Source organism: Phycodurus eques, chromosome 20 (genome assembly GCF_024500275.1).
Source record: "Phycodurus eques isolate BA_2022a chromosome 20, UOR_Pequ_1.1, whole genome shotgun sequence".
Classification (NCBI taxonomy): Eukaryota; Metazoa; Chordata; class Actinopteri; order Syngnathiformes; family Syngnathidae; genus Phycodurus; species Phycodurus eques.
In genome coordinates this window covers 14,369,533-14,390,000 of record NC_084544.1, presented here as the reverse complement: position 1 = coordinate 14,390,000, position 20,468 = coordinate 14,369,533, and the positions used below count along the sequence as shown (strand labels likewise).

The 20,468-nt window shown below is 43.4% G+C and overlaps 1 protein-coding gene across 1 annotated transcript in view; it reads right to left on the bottom strand.

Annotated features, from left to right (window-relative positions):
* Positions 1-20,177, bottom strand: part of smad10a (SMAD family member 10a) — a 22,862-nt gene extending 2,685 nt beyond the window's left edge. Inside the window, exons 1-11 of the mRNA XM_061664507.1 lie at positions 19,858-20,177; positions 16,371-16,446; positions 13,624-13,864; positions 13,129-13,303; positions 12,983-13,006; positions 12,461-12,673; positions 7,520-7,765; positions 6,810-6,911; positions 6,021-6,074; positions 5,675-5,858; positions 5,279-5,447 (exon numbers count right to left, since the gene is read on the bottom strand). Of these exons, the coding sequence (XP_061520491.1) occupies positions 5,279-5,447; positions 5,675-5,858; positions 6,021-6,074; positions 6,810-6,911; positions 7,520-7,765; positions 12,461-12,673; positions 12,983-13,006; positions 13,129-13,303; positions 13,624-13,864; positions 16,371-16,446; positions 19,858-19,861 (1,488 nt within the window). The 5' untranslated portion in view covers positions 19,862-20,177. The remainder of the gene's footprint in view (positions 1-5,278; positions 5,448-5,674; positions 5,859-6,020; positions 6,075-6,809; positions 6,912-7,519; positions 7,766-12,460; positions 12,674-12,982; positions 13,007-13,128; positions 13,304-13,623; positions 13,865-16,370; positions 16,447-19,857) is intronic.
* Between the last annotated feature and the right edge of the window lie 291 nt (positions 20,178-20,468).

Below are 20,468 nucleotides of genomic sequence, written 5' to 3'. Positions count from 1 at the left end.
GTTTTTGTTACCGACACCCTTTTTACAGTACAGTAACTTGAATAATAGTTGAACAAAGTATTACCCTTGACTTTTTATTTCAAAACTAGTCATCCATCGATTTGTTGTCCATGTAATAATATAAGGAGGGAGCCAAACACCACTAGCATCCTCTGTGCCATCTTCCGGATTTTGGGCAATATGTCTGCCCTTAATGAAGCATAAAACTCATCCAGTTTGAGAGTTGAACTTCTCTTTTCAGACAGTGTCACATTGGAGATCAATCAGTTCCATCTGCAGCTCCCGTGGCGCTGTTCCAGGGTCTTGGGTGACTGAATCTTGGACGGCAGTTTGTCAGGTAAAGGTGCTTTGCTGAGCCTGCAAGCTTGATTTTCAGCACTGAGCCGTAGCCATCAGTTCCTGCATTGATTGGCTGTTAGCATAATCAGCATGCTGGGTTATGCTGATGTTATATTCCTCTAAAACCGCAATGGTTTCTTAACAAATGAGACATACTTCAGTGAAAAAGTATTCAGTAGTCCATTCTATATTAAACGCTCGGCACTCACTGTCGACTTTTCTTTTCTTTGGGCCACTCATGGTTGAAGAAGGGTTCAGAGCAGTAGCGGAGTAAAAACAGAATGGCCAAAGTCAAGTCAATGTATCATTGTACCTACTATGCTACCTGGGGGAACCACTGGGCATTACAGCACAACCTGGTGGACCCACTCGGCATTACAGGACAAGGTCAAATGAATGCAGTCATGATTTTGATATGATTTGGGCGATTCTGTACCAATCTTTGGCGGGCCGGATGTGGCCCGCGGCCCATAGTTTGCCCACCCCTGTTCTAGCACCTTCTCTATTCAGGCTCCAGTACTCTGGAATGCCCTACCCACGGAAATTACAGCAGCAGCCGCAGTAGAAATGTTTAACTCTTGATTTAAGACTTACTTTTACACTCTAGTGTTAAATCGCACGCAGTATAAAAGTTGCCACTTGCTCTGCCTAACCCTCCGATATCTGTTATTTTGACTCGTTTTACTGCCGCTTCTCCTCTCTCCTCCCGCTTCTCGCTCAGTGGCAAGGATCCAATCTGAGGCTGTTGCTGTATGGATTCTGCGCCGACTGACCGGGACAAGATCTGAGGTGGACCATTTCCCCAAAGGCGGTGCTATGGAGGATTCTGCATTGATCGACTGGGTTAGATCCTGAGGAAGAATCTTTTTCCCGAAAGTGTTTACTTGCGTCATCTCATTAAATGGACGTTTGTACTGATTTAATTAACACTGTACAGCACCATACTATGTGATAAATGTTACCAAATCGGCATCCATTGCAGCCTGGTTATCCTGGAAGCGGGGTTGCTCATCTGTGATCCCTTCTCAAGATGTCTTCTTTTTTCCTCTAAATGGGGTTCTGAGTTTTTCCTTGGTCTGTTGAGGAATTTAGATCAGTCGATGTGTTTGATTATTGTCAACTGCGGAGCACTTTGAGACTCTTTTGTGATTAAGGGCTACGTATACAAATAAACTTGACTTGACTTCACCTCCCAACGGTTGAGATGGATAGATGTGTGTATCCACATTCTTCCGAAAGTCCATGATGACCTTGGTCTTGTTGGTTTTGAGCAAGACATTTTTCCCACCAAAGTCAGGTGGTCCTCTTCCACCCTGTAGGTCATTTCCCCTAATGAGGCCAATCACTGTGGTGAAATCTGCAAACTGTATGATATTGCTAGAGCCATGTACACTCTTGCAGTCATGGTTGAATAGCGTGAAGACGAATGGACTCACCACACAGCCTTGTGGTATGTCGATGCTTAGGGTAAGGATGAAGGAGCAGTGATGGTCTAGCCGAAGATACGAGGGCCTCCTGGTGAGATATTCAAGGCCCCAGTCTCAGATGAGCACACTGAAGCCAAGATCAACACTTTGGGTATAACAGTGTTGCATTCTGAACTGAACATTCATCTCTGTGGACATTGTCCAGGTGTGAGAGAACAGAGTCCAGCACGATAATGAGTGCCTCTTCTGTGGTCCTGTTCTTGTGGTTGGAAAATTGTTGCAGGTTTAGGGTGGGGGAAAGACAATATTTCAGATGTGTCATGGTTGGTAGCTGCTCGAAACATTTTGTGATAACAGGGGTGAGAGCGACTAGGCGATAGTCATTGATACATGTTAGGGTGGAGGCACTGGCAAGTTGGCACAACAGAATGGGCCGATGACAGGTTGAATAACTCTCTCAGGACTTTGAGCAGCTCTGCAGCCAATAATCTTAGAACAAGTTAGGGGATTCTATCAAGGCTTGCAGCTTTGTATCTGTGTTTTGGTCCTGCTCAGCACTGTTCTTGACATAAGTGTGGGAGACAATCCGGTTGGCGGTCTGCTGTCAGCTCTACATTGAATGCATGCTCATTCTCAAAATAAGTGTAAAATGTCAACTCATTAAGAGAAGAAGATGGGGCAAAGTGTAATTGCAGCTTGTAGTCACTGATGACCTGAATGCTTTGCCATGTATATCAGGGTTTGAAGTTGAAGAAGTGGTGTTTGTAGTAGTGCTTGGCCTTCTTAACGCCCACTTCAGGTCAGCTCTGGTTATGTTGTGGGCATGTGTGTTTTGAAAATCAGAATCATTGCCTTTATTGTCATGAACACATTCACACATTCATGAAATGTGTCCTCTGCTTTTAACCCATCACAGAATTGAACAAAGTAGAAACACACTTAGTGGCGCACACAGAAGCAGGGGACAAGCAGCATCCATGGAGCAGTTCATGGTAACGTTGTCTTGCTCAAGGACCTCACAGTCATGTCCCGGGGATGATCCCCATGGTGGCTGACAGCAATTTCAACCACTTGACCACAACTGCCTAGAGTTCAGATCTGAAGACAGCATTACTGAAGTTCAGCAGAAGGTGGCCCTCCCTGTTCATCCAGGGTTTCTGGTTTGGGTGCATGATCTGTTTCTGGGTGGTGACAGAGGAAGCGTAGTTCTGTGGGAGTGACTGGTTCCTTGAGTGGCAAGCTTATTCCAGTCTGAGTGATCCGTCTACTCTATACCCTTTAGCCAATCTTAAACTGTTCTCGCTGTGGGTTTCACACATAAGATGAGTGGTGTGTACAACCCCAATTCCAATGAGGTTGGGACGTTGTGTTAAACATAAATAAAAACAGAATACAATGATCATATTTGACCTATATTTAAATGAATATACTACAAAGACAAGATATTTAATGTTCAAACTGATAAACTTTTCTTGTTTTTAGCAAATAATCATTACCTTAGAATTGTATGGCTGCAACACGTTCCAAAAAAGCTGGGACAGGGTCTTGTTTACCATTAATTGTTTAATTGTTGAAGCTTTGTAGGTGGAATTCTTTCCCATTCTGGCTTGATGGACAGCTTCAGCTGTCATATTGTCATATTTTACGCTTCATGATGCGCCAATCATTTTCAATGGGAGACAGGTATAGACTGCAGGCAGGCCAGTCTAGTACACACACTATTTCACTACGAAGCCACCCTGTTGTAACACGTGCAGAATGTGGTTTGGCATTGTCTTGGTGAAATAAGCAGGGGCATCCATGAAAAATATATTGCTTGGATGGCAGCATATGTTTCTCCAAAACCTGTATGTACCTTTCAGCATTAATGGTGCCTTCACAGATGTGTAAGTTACCCATGCCATTGGCACTCACACAGCCCCATACCATCACAGATGCTGGCTTTTGAACTTTGGGTCCACAACAGTCCGGATGGTTCTTTTCCTCTTTGGCCCGGAGGACACGACGTCCACGATTTCCAAAAACAATTTGGAATGTGGACTCGTCGGACCACAGAACACTTTTTCACTTTGCATCAGTCCATATTAGATGAACGTTTCAGGGTGTTGTTGATAAATGGCTTTTGGTTTGCATAGTAAGAGTTTCAAGTTGCACTTATGGATGTAGCACCGAACTGTATTTACGGACATTGGTTTTCTGAAGTGTTCCAGAGCCAATGCGATGTCGGCTTTTGATGCATTTCCGCCTGAGGGATCGAAGGCCACGGGCATTCAAAGTTGGTTTTCTGCCTTGCCGCTTACATGCAGTGATTTCTCCAGATTCTCTGAACCTTTTCATGATATTATGGACCGTAGATGATGAAATCCTAAATTCCTTACAATTGTACGTTGAGGAACATTGTCCTTCAACTGTTAGACTATTTTCTCACGCACTTGTTCACAAAGAGGTGAACCTCGCTCCATCAAAGTGTTATCAAGAAACGTTGAGTAAAATCCAACTAAAAGCCATTGGTAATACAATATGCATCACAGGAACACAAAGTATAGTAGCCGTCACCTCAACTCAGGCACAGTGGTTGAAATGTAACCAGAAATGTGTGGTAAACTTTATGCAAGTTTTGTAAGTATTTTATCGCTATTGAATTAAAGTATTCTTCACCCAAAATATGTGGTCTAACTTTACCCCATTAAAGAGCCTGCAAATTGTTACCCTACATCGGGTAAATTCTATAGGTCTTTTTTTTTTTAATACAGTGAATGAACAGTCCAACCACGACATAAAACACAGCTAGAATGCAAAGTGTGGGGCGATGCTGAGCCTCGCATTGTTTGCCATCTTGGTCGTCATGTGAGGCAAAATCCAAACCAGCTGAACTACAAAAATACAATGATATTTTATCTTGACTTTGATCTGTTTATGGCTGCGGCTCTGAGGAAGCTGACCACGTCAGTGACGTCTTGTGAGTTGATTTGTGTGTGATAAGACCGTGCTAGAGGAAATAATCATGACTATAAGATTGAATACTAACAATGTTATGGTTTGCAAATAATTTGAATACACACAACTAAAACACCACTGTTGTTCTTTTGCAAAGATGAGAAACATTTGTTGGTTGTTACATTCAAATTAGAAATATCTGATACATGTTGTTTTAATACAAACTAATAGTGGGAAATGTATCTGTAATTTATGGCTCATTACAAATAGTGTTTAAAAAGAAGTACATAGTCACACTGTAAGAAATGAACAGATTGATGAATGATGCTTTGATGTGCATTTCTAATCAAATCCAATCATGAGGTAGCGAAAGATTCTAACGCTAGATTTTTATAAAATGATTTCGAAAACTTTTGTGATGCACTAGCTTACAATGACAATAATATCTGTGATGCCCTAGAAGTTTTAACGTCACAAAGTGGGAGCCTGAGTATATTCATAGTTGTTCCTAACTAAAATGAAGGAGAGAACGTATCCATAAAAGTGTGACATGAGTATAGAAGCTAGATTCGGACCTTGATGTAGGCTCCGGGGTAGATCTTGTGCACAGCATCACCTGGGGCTCGCCCTGCTTCCCTGTCAAGATAGTAGCTCTGTACAAACACAGCATGGTCGCTCATACACCGCATCCACACGTCACCCTCGCCACGACATTCCAGCTGCACCCCTTTACCGATGTGTAAGCTGCAACAAACAGGAAGGGCATAAAACAGAGTTGAAATGTTGGTAATACAATCTGAGAATCGAGGAACGGAATCAAAACTACCCCAATGAAAGTTTTGATACACACATAATCCTCTGGTTACATCGCAATATTAAAAATGATAATACAGTGTATTCCTAACTTGATGACACACCCCTTAGTTTCAGTGGAATGATAAAACAGGGACAGAGTGGTTTTATGCACATACCGGGCTCTCTCACTGGCATCTGTGCGATGAACATTACTCAGCTGGCCAAGGCAGAAGCGGTCGCCTCCCGATGGGTCGACATAACCGTCCACCGTCACCACAGGGCAGCTGGAGGGCACCTTAAACATCTCACCCACCTGAACGTCCATTTCAAAGTACGAGATCGAGCACCAAAACTCTGGTCCTGCATAGACAATAAAACATATGTAACATGCAGTGATCAGCAAACTATATTAACTATATATGTAGCGAGAGAGATTGGAGATTTTGGCTCACTCAAAGAGAGGGAGTAACTAATTGTGTAAATGCTTCATAAGACAAAAATGGTACTGCACTTGACTCTAACCTGGATGATTGGACACAGAAGCGGGGAAAGAGGTTGAACCATGATGCTGAGACCCTGTAAAGAAATACAATTGATTACAAGGAAGCAAACATTCTAAATTAGCCCAGCTGTGTGGTAAAAGAAAATAATTCCCTTCTTGACAATAAGATTCCCTTCTTTAAAATAAGAAAATCTTTAAAATAAAAATCTATATTTTTTCTACTACACAATAAAGCGTTGAGAATGAGATTTTACTGTTAGTAAATGTGTTCTGAAAAGCGCTATGGAAGTGTTATATGTATCATATCAATAGAATAGACTCAATTGAATATAGAAAAAAGATATAGGTTAGACTACATGTAAAATCTGCGGTAAGTTTTTATACATTTCCAATAGGTCAAGGCTTCCATAAGATGTTATAAAAGAAAAAATATCCATTTTAAAGAAAGCATTTAAGGAACGGCAGCAGGGTGATAAAATGGTAAGTATGTCCGCATCACAGTCAAGAGATCTGGGTTCCAATCTCCATTTGAAAATCTCAATGTCTAACAAGTACTTTCTCCCCATGTTTGATCGGGTACTCCGGTCTTCTCCCACATCCCCAAAACATGCTTTGTAAGTCAATTGAGGATTCTTAATTGCGCTTAGGTGAATTGGTGAATGTTTGTCTGTAAGTGCTCTGTCACTGATTGGCGAGCAGTCTCGGGTGTACCCCCGTCTGCCCACTGTCAGTTGGGCAAGTTACCCGCAACCCTAATCAAGATAAGCAATATAGAAAATTGATCTTGATGGATTTGAGGCACGTCTCACAATGTTGGTTTGGATGGTGAAGGGATGTTGGCTGATGACCACGACCATTCTGCAGGGGTCCTATCGGAGTATAGGAGGCTGTGCTGCTGCCTGTCCACACCGCTGCATTACAGGAAAGCAAAAAGCACATGTGTCAATGTGTTATTCATTATTCAGCTAGTCATACCCCTGCACAGTCTAATGAGAATCAATACAGCAGCTCCTACATGAGTGTGGTTAATGTTTTTATGTTTTACTGTATTCCCAGTGTTGAAGAAAAAGCTGAAAAGTGCATCAGCGACTGTTGCTCGCCTCTCCCACATGCAAGGGTATTTTGCATTTGCGGTTTAGCATTAAAAAAATTCCCCTAATTGCAGATTTTTTTGGGGGGGTGGGGTGGACGGGGGCTATCCTCCATTATTCGCCCTAAAACAAAGCAATAAAATAATTACTGGTACTTTGGCACCATCTTGTAGCATATTTGTGGCAAGGAATTATGTGCAACTGAGTTGAGGAGCTTCATTTGGACAAAAAGCGTGCTTTGCCGCCATCTTGTGTCAATTCTAAGCAGTCATAAACCTTCTTTTGGGGTCTCAGTTACTCGCAAATCTTCGCTACTTGCGGCAGGGCTCGACTAGCAGAGGAACACTGTATAGCTAAAGTAATGCAGTGCCTGGTAAGTACGCTGTATATACATTGTATTATGTGCATAATATGCATTTGCAACTCACTGTGGAAGGCAGCCTGGCTCTGTGAGTGTTTGCTGCTGCTGTATCCATTTTGACCGTGAGATTGAGGAGGAGGTAGAGAGGGTTGTTGTGGGTGCGGGGGTTGAGGACCTTGTTGCTGAGGAGGGGGTTGATTTGGAGTCGGGGAACATGGTGCTTGAGTCATAACTTGAAGCTGTGGGGAAGCAGTCTGAGGGCGGCCATCAACGTGACTAGCCTGTAGTGGCAGCATGATGCCAGAGTTTGACACTGCGGAGGAAAACACCCAAGCACATCACAACCGTGACTCGGCATCAGACTTGAACATCTAATGTGTCATTCTCAGCTCTTCTCCATCTTTTTTAACACAACCAACAAAATATGACTGCTGTAAAGTTTTAGTCATTTTTTCTCCCTCTGTAATTCGACAATTGTGTTGCTGTTAATTTATACTATATATGTCAAACTCAGGCCCGGGGGCCAAATTTGGCCCACGATGTAATTATATTTGGCCCGCAAGACCATATCAAATGTGTATTAGAGCTAGCCCACCAGTATATAGCACATGCGCCACTAATATTACAAATCCCAAAATGCTTTGCTAGTGTGTTGGCCCATCAATCTAGACCGGCGAGCGCCCCTTCCCTTTCTGTTGCAGTCGTTAGCAAGGTTGTTTTGTTGTTGGCCTTTGAAAAAAGAAAAAGGTAGTTGGAGATAGATAAATAGAAGATAGAGAGACAGAAGAATTCATGTTATCTATTTAAATACAAAACAAATACCACTGATGTCTTTGATCGCAAATTTTATTTCTCATGTGTTTATAATATTAAAGTTTGTTTATTCCAGATTCAGTGTTTAAGAAAAAATTAAGTTTGTTGTCATATGATAAACTTTAATGCTACATTTCTGCAGAGAAGGGAAACATGCACAACGCAGTGATTTTTCATTAAATATTGAGTTTGGCCCGCGACGTTGTCCCAATTTGTTATTTTGGCCCACCGTGAATTTGAGTTTGACACCCCTGGTTTATACTGCATATATTTTCAAGAATTTGTCTTCATCTATGGTGTCATGAATTGTCCTCCTTCACTTTTTTTCTCTCTTATCAATACAGTTTTGTAATGTAGAAGCTGGTGATTTAGCTTACTAAGTGTTTGTTTATGATTTTAACAAGCATAATAGCAAGTAGAAGAAGTAAGAGAAGAACAAATTCCAAATTGGGTAATTCAACTCTTATATCAACAGAAGCATGACATTTTTAGAAGGCTTTCACTGACTTTTCCAATGGAACAACCTGCCATGGACAACAAACAACATAGTACAGTCACTCCCTTCCAGACAGCCTGCTATTCTCTCCAAATAATTAAATAGGTGTGCAACAGTCACGACCGTTACATGTCATTTCACAACTGAATCCATCATTCATCTTCTGACTGGAAAAATAATAATAATGAAAAACATTCGCCATTTTCATTGTTTATTATATTATTGACACAAATTTCTAGCATAAAGGACGGGTGTCAAACTCATTTTCATCATGGGCCACATTGCATCACACAAATGTATAATCACCACCTCATTATATTATTACATATTCACAATGGCCAAGTCATGAAAAGTATTGACAATACTGACACACTGAAGAAAAATTACAAATTGGCACAGATTTTCTGCTGCATTTCAGAAACATGAACTTGACACATTTGATTTGCTTTGGTGGGCCATAAAAAAAGATCATGACTTTAACACGTGATCGAAAACATTCCAAGCAACTGTACATTATCAAAATTGGATATGCCCATACTGATAGGATGAGGATATTAACAATTTTGGACACCAAATCCTTAAACAAAATGTAAAAAAAAAAATATGAAACTTGGAAATAAATAAATAAATCAACGTCTTGATACAATGGGCTCTATTTGCGTAGACAGCGCATCTACTGTGGGGCGCAAATGCCGACATATCCTGATTTTCGTGCAAGCACAAGGCTTGCTGCACGTGTTTGGCAATTTGGCAGACCGGTCTGCGCCAAGCTGAGCGTTCTGGCGCAGCAAGGGTGTGTCCTTGGAGATGCACTTGGTGGAGTGACAATTTGGTGACAGAAAGTCCATCTAAATTCACGCCTGCACAGATCACGTCTAAATACTAGTGCAAGGTAGACTGCTGGTCTAACCCAATTTTTGTGACTTTGATCGGGGTACAGGCAGACAGATATTGAGCTCCACAGATCAACAGCTCAGTCTAAATTTAAGTGTACTCACTCGCATTGTCTGTTGCCACACCGCCCAAGAGCAGTGACAATGCTATCCACTCACGCATGAATAGCTGCTGTTACGCATCGTCCTCTTCCACACAGAGATGTCTCTCTCAGTCAAGACTGTCATTGCGCCACATTTAAAGGGAATGAGAGGAGCCGTTCGATTATCAACTTTGTGGTCATGTCATGGGACTTACGGTCGCATGTCTTGGACACTCGGATGAAGAGAGGGGCGGAGCTGTCAACTGATCACCACCTGGTGGTGAGTTGGCTCCAATGGTGGGGGAAGATGCCAGTCCGACCTTGCAGGCTCAAACGTATTGTGAGGGTCTGCGGGGAACGTCTGGCAGAATCCCTTGTCAGAAGGAGTTTCAACTCCCACCTCCGGCAGCACTTCACCCACGTCCCGGGGGAGGTGGGGGACATTGAGTCCGAGTGGACCATGTTCCGCACTTCCATTGTTGAAGCGGCCGACCGGAGCTGTAGCTGTAAGGTGGTTGGTGCCTGTCGTGGCAGCAGTCCCCGAACCCGTTGGTGGACACCATCAGTGAGGGATGTCGTCAAGCTGAAGAAGGATTCCTATCGAGCCTTTTTAGCCTGTGGTACTCCTGAGGCAGCTGACGGGTACGGGCTGGCCAAGAGGAATGCAGCTTTGGTGGTAACTGAGGCAAACTCTCGGGCGTGGTAGGAGCTCAGTGAGACCATGAAGAACGACTTCCGGACGGCTTCAAGGAAATTCTGGTGCACCATCAACACTGTGTATAGTGGGGATGGGGCGCTGCTGACCTCGACTCGGGACATTGAGTCAGTGTGGAGAATACGTCGAAGACTTCTCAATTCCACGACACGCTTTTCCATGAGGAAGCAGAGTGTGGGGTCTCTGAGACAGGCTCTCCTATCTCTGGGGTTGAGGTCACCGAGGTGGTTAAAAAGCTCCTTGGTGGCAAGGGTGAATGAGATTCGCCCGGAGTTCCTAAAGGCTTTGGATGTTGTGGGGCTGTCCTGGTTGACACACCTCTGCAAGATTGCGTGGACATCGGGGACAGTGCCTCTGGACTGGCAGACTAGGGTGGTGGTCTCCCTTTTAAAGGTGGACTGGAGGGTGTGTTCCAACTACAGGGGGAATCACACTCCTCAGCCTCCCTGGTAAGGTCTATTCAGGGGTGCTGGAGAGGAGGGTCCGCCGGGAAGTCAAATCTCAGATTCAGGAGGAGTGTGGTTTTCGTTCTGGCCGCGGAACAGTGGACCGGCTCTACACCGTCGGCAGGGTCCTCGAGGGTGCATGGGAGTTCACCCAACCAGTCTACATGTGTTTCGTGGACTTGGAGAAGGCATTCGACCGTGTCCCTCGGGGAGTCCTGTGAGGGGTGCTTCGGGAGTATGGGGTACCGAACCCCCTGATACGGGCTTTTATGGACAGAGTTTTAAGGCGCAGCTGAGGTGTCGAGGGGGTCCAGTTTGGTGGCCTCAGTATTGCATCTCTGCTTTTTGCAGATGATGTGGTTCTGTTGGCTTCATCAAGCCGTGATCTCCAACTCTCACTGGAGCGGTTCGCAGCCAAGGGCGAAGCGGCTGGGATGAAAATCAGCACCTCCTGAGTCCTCAGTCGGAAAAGGGTGGAGTGCCCCCTCCAGGTTGGGGATGCCCCAAGTGGAGGAGTTCCTTGGGTCTTGTTCACGAGTCAGGGAAAAATGGAACGGGAGATCGACATGCGGATCGGTGCAGCGTCTGCAGTGATGTGGACTTTGTATCGGTTCGTTGTGGTAAAGAAGGAGCTAAGCAGACAAGGTCATCCGGCAGGGGCTCAGAGTAGAGCCGCTGCTCCTCCACATTGAGAGGAACCAAAATGAGGTGGCTAGGGCATCTGATTAGAATGCCTCCCGGACGCCTCCCTGGTGAGGTGTTCCAGGCACGTCCCGCCGGGAGGAGACCCCGGGGACGACGCAGGCCACGCTGGAGAGACTATGTCTCCGGCTGGGAACGCCTCGGGATCCCCCTGGAAGAGCTGGATGAACTGGCTGGGGAGAGGAAAGTCTGGGCTTCCCTGCTAAATCTACTGCCCCCGCGACCCAACCTCAGATAAACGGAAGGAAATGGATGGAGGAGCCGCTTTGATTGGCGGGGAATGAGGTCGACTGTAAACAGACCCACAATAGCGCAGGCCGCCCACTCACGGAACTGCTGGGCCGCGCTAGTCTACGAAATTACCAACACAGGTCTAATTCTACGTTCACACATGACAAAAAGCGAACTTTCGTCTGGGTTACTCGCCGGAGTTATTTATGAACGCACGTTTGCTTCATTTGAGCCACATTGCTATGCTCCTCCCAGATGGGTTAGTGCCCATTCGCACATTTGCATTGACTTGATATGTAACCACGTCGCGTGAATGGTTCAATTTGCGTCCGGGGCAAACGCAGAATTACCCATCTCTGGCACATAGTTGCACTCAGTGGGAGTAATTGGCATGTACGAAGTGGGCGATCGCACAGGGTGGCATGGGGGGGGGGTCAACACGCAAGGGCAGGGTTATGAGCAATATAAACATCTGTGCCCCCCAATTGATGATTTGATTTATAATGTACATATGTAGCACCTGTTGTTTTTGGAGCATTGGCAAGAATGCACCGTTAGCACTCCCCCCCAATATCAATGATCCATATATCCATTTTTTGAACCACCTCTCTTTCAGAAGCACAGCTAACCTTTGGGTGAGACAGGCAGCTGTGTATATCTGGTGACCGGTGGGGGTCCATGAGGCTCGGAGGCCAGATGGGGAGGAGGCAGGGGTTGGCCGTAGTGGTCTGGAGGAGGCATCTTCAGCGTTGCTTGGTGGTCAGAGAGCGGCATGCCGGGTGGAAGATCCATCTGTATACAGTCATGAATGTACTCTTCTTTGATCAGACCACTGGGTGGCGCTGTAGGATGTAACAGAAGGTTGGTTGAGATATTTTTTGCCACCTAAGTCAAATTTTGCACAGATCTCACATAAAAATCCATTTGCACCAATTTGTCACTTAGTAACACTAGTTTTTGGGTAAGACAACCTGGTGCCCTTTTGCCATAGACCACATTCTACTTTGGCACAGCTGCCTTTTCAAATGTTCAAGTACAGATGAGAATTTAGAAAGAGTATACATACACTGTATACACACACACAGAGGCACATATTTCCAGTGCATTTACTGTATATGGTAGATAATGTATTTCTGTAGGCTGAAACTTACCTGTGTTATGAAGACTTAGACCAACTGTCAAAGAGGGCAGAAAAATGGGGAAACAAAACAAGATTAAAGATACAACATCAGTATCAATGTAAACTAGTTTGCCAATGCCAAAATGGTACCTTTATGGTAAGAGACTTGGAACCTACCAATGCCTGGAGACACCACCCTCTCATAATGGTAGGGGTTTACGCACACGTTGTCGTACTTCAGGTCAAAGGCATACTGGCAGAACTTGACATGCTTGAGTTCATTTTTGTGGAGGTCAGGCCAGCGCCACAGCCGTGCATAAATCACATGAGGAAAACCTTTCCTCCCTGCCACCTGAGAAGTAACACAGAATTCACACACACCATTTTGATCTACTCCAAAGACTGACAGGCAACCTACTGCAGCTGTGCTCTCCTGATTTGTGTGGTATTCCCTCAGTGCTCTCAAAGTATCAGTGAGTAGGACAAACCTTCTTTTGAAATAGATTACAACGTGGAAATTCCAATCTCAACATACCTTGTAGAAAAAAAAAAATTATGTCATAAAATTGTTCAAAACTCGTACAAAACTCCAAGTGACACTATAAAACATGACTGTATGAACCTTCTACATAGAAGAAGTGCAGCAATTGACTTGACTTCATAGAAACTCACCTGTAGTCGTCCATCAAGCGTCCTCTGAATGGTGACACACTTGCTCGGGTGGACGCCATTGGTGGTGATAGCAGTGATGAGTGAGTCCAACTCGTCTTTCTTCTCCTTCAGCTTCTTGACCAGGCTCTCGATGGCCCGCTTAGCGAAGCCCTCGTTCTCGCCGCCCTGCCGATGGCACATGAGGCTGTGGACGATGCTGAGGCAGGCGTCATTGCTACTCGGAGGGTTCACTGACATGATGCTGTGGCAATGACACAAAAGAAATATGCGATATTAAAAAAAAATAAATAAATAGCAGGATCCCTCACCTATACATCTACAGAGACAAATGGAAGAAACCATGGTATGTGTTTACCAGCTTCCACTCTTTTTTGCAAAACCTCTAACAAGATTCTGGGAGTGGGTTCGTTCCTTCAGAAGAGCATTTGTGAGGCCAGATGTCACTGACGTTGGACAAGCGGACCAGACTTCAAATCAGCCTTGAGATGTCATTGTGCTTTGCAGTGTGCTTTTCTTTTGTCCACACGACGCCGGTAACTTTGAAAAACCCACAATGGTCACTGAAATAACTGACGAGACTGGAATTTGTTAAAATGCATATTGACAAGCCACGAAGCTATTCACAGAAAGCTCTATTTCCAGACATGCAAATTAGGCATACATTTGGTGCTGCTTTGTTGCGTGCCACACAATATGTCTTGAATATGTCCAAGGAAAAATGTCTGCTTTCAAACATTTATTTTGGTCCAATTTTTATTTAATTTATGGGCAATTCATTTTAATTGAATCATTATTTATATCGTTTTTATTTTATTTTATTTTCCTATTTAAGCCCAAAGTTTAATGTACAAACTGCACAATGTTACAGTGGCTTACAAAATTGAAATACGTTTTAGGAACAAAACCTCTGCCTTGTTTTTGATGAACAATTAGGCCTACTACGCTTCCGTATTTTAATGTTGGCCGCGATGATGGTACTTGGAGAGCTGAGTTTGTATTTTTTTAGGTGATACTGTAAAAATGTGACAACCACTGGTCTATTTCATTCACCTCTACCAAACAAAGAACACTGCATATTTAAATACCACAGTTGACATGCCGGATAATACATTCAGGCAAGATGCTGACTTATTTCCTGTTTAAGTTTATCTTGGTTCTACTGCTCTTCTAAAAACGTTGACGAATGGCTTTCATGACAATGAACTCAGCCATCATTTAAACAAATCCCTTTGAGTTTAGGTCTAAAGTCAGCGACTGACCAAAATGAGATAAATTATGTGTTAAATGTCATTTTGGGTTAAGTCGTGTGCAGCAGCTATTATTGTGCCAGACATGGACAAACCCAAACAAATCGCAGACTGATAGGAAGGACCCCAAACATACAATCAGACAACTGCACATGCAGGACACCTCTGAGCGTGCTTCTTTCAGAAAGCCTTTGCCTTGCTGGCAAAAACAAAAGCAGCAGACTTGTGTATAAGCTTATATTCGCTCCAGACAATTTCTAATTGCAAATGCACATTCCCTGAAAAATCAAATCAAATCACATGAGTTGGTCACATGAAATCATCCAAATAAACGCTGAGACGTCTTTCCCTTTATCTTGCTGAATATTTCAATGAGCTGAGTCGGGGTTCCACAAGGCCACATGCCCTTCCATGGTTATATGCTAGTAGACTCGTTGCAAAAACCTGGTCTCAATTAAAAACACAACCAAACATTCACATGAATAACAAAATACTCAGTCATAACTTTAACGATGAATGAACACCATAACGAGCGATATGAGTGAATAACTCACTTCTTTTAAATTTGAGGAAGAAAAACAAATCTAATTTCGAAATGTTACAAGTGTGTGCAACTCCTCTTCATATCACCGCCCAATAGCAAATGTAATACATATTTATGATTAAAACTCAAACTAGCTAAACTACAATACATGATTGACGACATTATCAATCTATGTTTTCTTCTGGGGTTTGCTCTGTCTGTGGCTTATGAGCAACGTGACCACCTCACGCATCAGTGACGTCACGGCACACGATGCAAGCGTGTCAGCTTTCTGTAACGTGAACCAAGACTCATGAGAATGCGTCTAATTCCTTTGGTATTGATACAAGTGATTCTGTGAATTGATCTGTGTGCAATAAGAAAGCATAATTCAAATATTAGTCACTAACACTGTTATGAGATTTGTTTTTTTCCCCCCAGTAACTTGAATGAATACACACAAATGAAACAGAACTAATTGCTATTTCCAGTGCAGAGGATATATATAATATTATTATTTCCTGGCAAATGTTCTATTCCAATTTATACATCTCTTCCATTTTGTTTTAATAAAAAATTAATGGACGCAAATTAACCATCCATTTTCTGTAGCGCTTATCCTCATTAGCCTCGTGGGTGAGCTGGAGTCAATGATAGCTGACTATATCTTTAATTTATTTGAGTCATGGAAATATGGGACCTTAAAAATATTGCTTTAAAAGCATTCAGCAGTAAGACAGTAAGAAACCAGATGCATCCATAATTGGTGATCAAATCAAATCATAGCCCTCAATCAAATCATAGCCCTCAAACAAAAGATTCCTATGTTTACCATACTGTAGGTATGGTTCAAAATGTAAGTCTTGTGCATCTTTAGACGTATACGTTTCTTAAAAAGTTGGTCGAATTAGGAATGATATGACTTCAGGGGCATTTAACTGACATAAAGAAACGAGTACGTTTGTGGTCTTGCTTACCTTGTATTAAGTTGGTCAGCCAATGAGTGACCAGAAGCTTCACTGGGATCATGATGGCCCAGTTCTGAATCAGTCCCTGTTGGCAAAGTGGATGGAGATGCAAATCACATAGCAATATAAAGATTCTTTATATGCTCCCATTTTGTCATTTCACTTGCATGTTACAACAATGTTAAATCTCTTCCTCATCCCCGAGTTTTCCTTCGCCTGAACAGCAGCAGATCAGTCCTTTCAATGATCCCTGTGCCTCCTGATCCTTGCACACCTGCTCCTTATCACTCACCGCCGGTCGCTCAGTACTGCCTCGTGAGTTGTTGGTCACTCAATTCTTTTTGGTTTCTTTTTGAGGACTTGTTTCAGCTCTTTGCAGCAACACCTGCTTACCTTTAAGTACTGTACAAGGAAATGAGTCCTTTTGTTCCTGCATTAAAGCAGGTCAATTTGTTAGGGAAATTAGGTAATGCCGTCACTATATTACCCATTAAAAGTAAAAAAAAATTTAAATAAAAGTTATCAAACCATCCATATCTTACAATTGTTAATGAATTGCAGAAGGGATTAATATTCAAATCGCACTGTTTCCAAGTTGCTGACTCTTACACTCCGATATGAGCCAAGAGCCTCCACAACGCTGGTAGATGAGCAACTTTCAGACAACCCCATGTTTGTTTTTATACATATATATCTCCTAGATTGATCATTTGAGATCTGAGCAAATAATACTCAAAAAACATATCAGCCTAAAGAGCAAACTAATCACTATCAAATGGAATAGCGTGAGCTTCTGTGTGTTAAATAATCGCAACCCGAGCTAAGCTGTATGTGTTACATATACGTTATATATTTGAAGAAAATGCCACTAAAGCTCCACTAAACCTCAGCGGTCAAAGATATCATACGAAACAACAGCCTATTTTGTGAGACTTCACATTAGAGTACCAATGATGAGAAAAAGAAAATCAACCGCAGGGCACAAGCAAACAAACAACCATTCACACCCACATTCACAACTACGGGCAATTTAGAGTCTTCAACTTAACATGCATGAATTTGGGAATGTGGGAGGAAGCAGGAACACCCGCAGAAAACCCACATAAGCACAGGGGGGGGGGGGGAATACACACATGCCCGAGTCAAGTCCATTGTAGTAGGAATTTAGAAGTCCGGTCCATATGCAGGAGATCTACAACCGGTCCTTGACCCCTGCTGCTCAGTCCAACGTGACAATAAGTCAACAAGTAGAAAAAAGTAAAAAACCGGAGGGACTGACTGACACCAAGTCAGCCACATTTAGTCTGGATGTGAAGAGAGTCACCTCCCAAGCACATGCATTAATCTGGCAGTACTTGTTTATTAGACCAAGCCTCCCCATGTAGCATCTAGCATATATACCTATAGCAAGATAACGTTCGGTGCACATTTGACTAGTTTATGTCTTAATATGGGTTGGCAGTGGTTATCTTATTTTACAATAAGAATGTTAAAAATGTTACACTTTACATTTAATAAAAGATGTATGATGATGTCACATCCTCAAACAAATTCAGTTTTAATTATGTCCTATAGTATTTATTTTTCTAAACCTGAACAAATAAGAGTCAATTATGTCTGACATGTTCACTAAATGCATATCTTTGTATATCTATAGCACTGTATTGAGAAACATTTCAACCAGATAGTCTTATTTTCTTGCTCAGTCAAATGAGGAACTTTTAGAATTACAGTTTAGAATTCGGAATTGATTCAGTGTGACGGTGGGCGACTGGTGAGCACATCCGCCTCACAGTCCTGAGGACCCGGGTTCAAATCCGGCCTCGCCTGTGTGGAGTTTGCATGTTCTCTCCGTGCCTGCGTGGGTTTTCTCCAGGTACTCCGAGTTCCTCCCACATCCCAAAAACATGCAGGGTAGGTCAACTGAAGACTCTAAATTGCCAGTAAGTGTGAATGTGAGTGCGAATGGTTGTTTGTTGTATGTGTTGAATTGTTGTATGTGCCCTGCTGGCAACCAGTTCAGGGTGTACCCCGCCTCCTGCCCGCAGTTAGCTGGGATGGGCTCCAGCATACCCTAGTGAGGGTAAGCGGTGTAGAAAATCAATGGATGGACGGCTGAAGTGATTCACTAAATTGTAAAAAAAATACGTGGTCGTTCCTTTTGAAAACATTGAAGCAAAATACCACAACAATACAGTATTTGTGCACCAGCCAGCCACAACTCTTGCACAAGCTTGCAATACAAAAGCTGTTTTTAAAAACACATATATACTGAGCGCTTTGTCAATTATTTTGGCAGAGCTACGATTTGTATTGGATGGTTCACATGTACTTAATGTCTGTTGACGTGTTATGCAGTATATTATTATTATTTATATATTATTTGAACATCGGAGTCAATACTTAAAACTGGATTACAACATGTAACATAGATGTAATTATAATATGTGTTTTATCCATATACCACAGAAGTACATGACTGTATCGTAGCAGTCTACGGACCCCGAGACATGACATAGGTGGGGGGAAAAAAAAAACTTTAATCCTGGCCACAATATAGATGGAATATGAAATACTAATTTGTGGCTACGAAGAAGCTGTGGCTCTGTACTGGACAGGGGTAAGCAAATCGAGCGCACCTTCACTAGAAATGGTTAGGGAGAGGTCAAGCCCGGGGCAAAAGACAATGGACAGGGCAATATTATTTTCGGCTGGGGAAGAGCTACAAAGGCATTCCCAAGAGCCTGACATTGCAGGCTATGAACGAGAACAGAATGTGAAAATACATGCGCACTTGACTTTAAGCACATTGGAAAGTGTAGTTTCCAGCAAAGGTGCACTCCATTTGTGCAACCAGACTTCCACGTTGTTCATGGGAATGATATTAAACCAACAAATTAGTATATACCTAATTCGTGGGCACTAATTAGTATAACGTGGCATCAAGTTTTTCCCCATGTCATGCCTGTGCAGACAGTCACAGGTATTTGTTGCTGCCCCCCCCCCTCTCTTAAATACACTCGACTGTATGTTCATCCTACAGGCCCCGAGCTTGTTCAAATGAAAACTTCAATCAATAGTTTCCCAGGAAACATGAAGTCATAATGACTGTCATACTGAGATCCTCATCATATGTAACCGGCCAACGACATGTACAAAATATTTACGGTACAGTACTGTGCGTGCTTGACGGGGGGGAGGGAGAGAGAGAGAGAGAGAGAGAAAAAAAAAAAAAAGTACAGCACATTTAGTCATGTGAGCTGTAAACTGTACATGGCCGACGTTTAGCAGGTAAAACGCATGGCCAGTGGGAACCTTTCAAGTCGAATGGCGAGCATGCGCAACATCACCTGGAATGAACCCGCTGGGGAAAGATTCGAGATAAAGGCGACAATTTGCCCAGCGAATACGAGCGACTTCTACTTCCAAATGTTTGCCGACGTCGGCGACACGAGCTGCTTGGAACAAACGTTCGCATTGGATTGGCAATACTCACACATCAGACGGAGAGAAGAGAAGAACTTGAACAGAAAGACCGCTGAGCTGCTTCGAGTGGACTGAGTGGCGTTGACCAGCTAGTCGGAATGTTTACTCGCCTCTGCATTAGCTGCCTATTAGCACTGTCTATCACACCGGCGACACTTCCATGAATCGCTGCTAAATGGCGCGAATGCCTCATACGCAAAAAAAACACTGCGCTAGCTTAAGTGTCTCACACTAGCTTCATCATTTGATCGGTCTTGCTGTCTCCTCGTGCATCCTGGCCGTTCCTCACGCGCACGACACCATAACAATAGAGGGGAGACGTCGTGCGCGTCTGTGTCGCGACGTGCGTCAGCCAATCGCAGGCCGCGTCTCATACGCGCGGTCGCTGGCAGCCAGTAGGAAAGCGCCTTTCACGGCGACGCTGCGAGCCAGGGTCTGTCTGGTTCGTGGAGATTGACAGGCCCGCGAGACTGTTTTCTTTAAGGTGGCGCCGCCGGGATTAGCCTCCCCCAACATACAACAGCATCTTACAACTGTACCCCAAAAGATCCACAAAACTCAACATTCGGACATGACTTCAACTTGATTCTCCAACTTTTCCATCTATTCTACATCAATGCA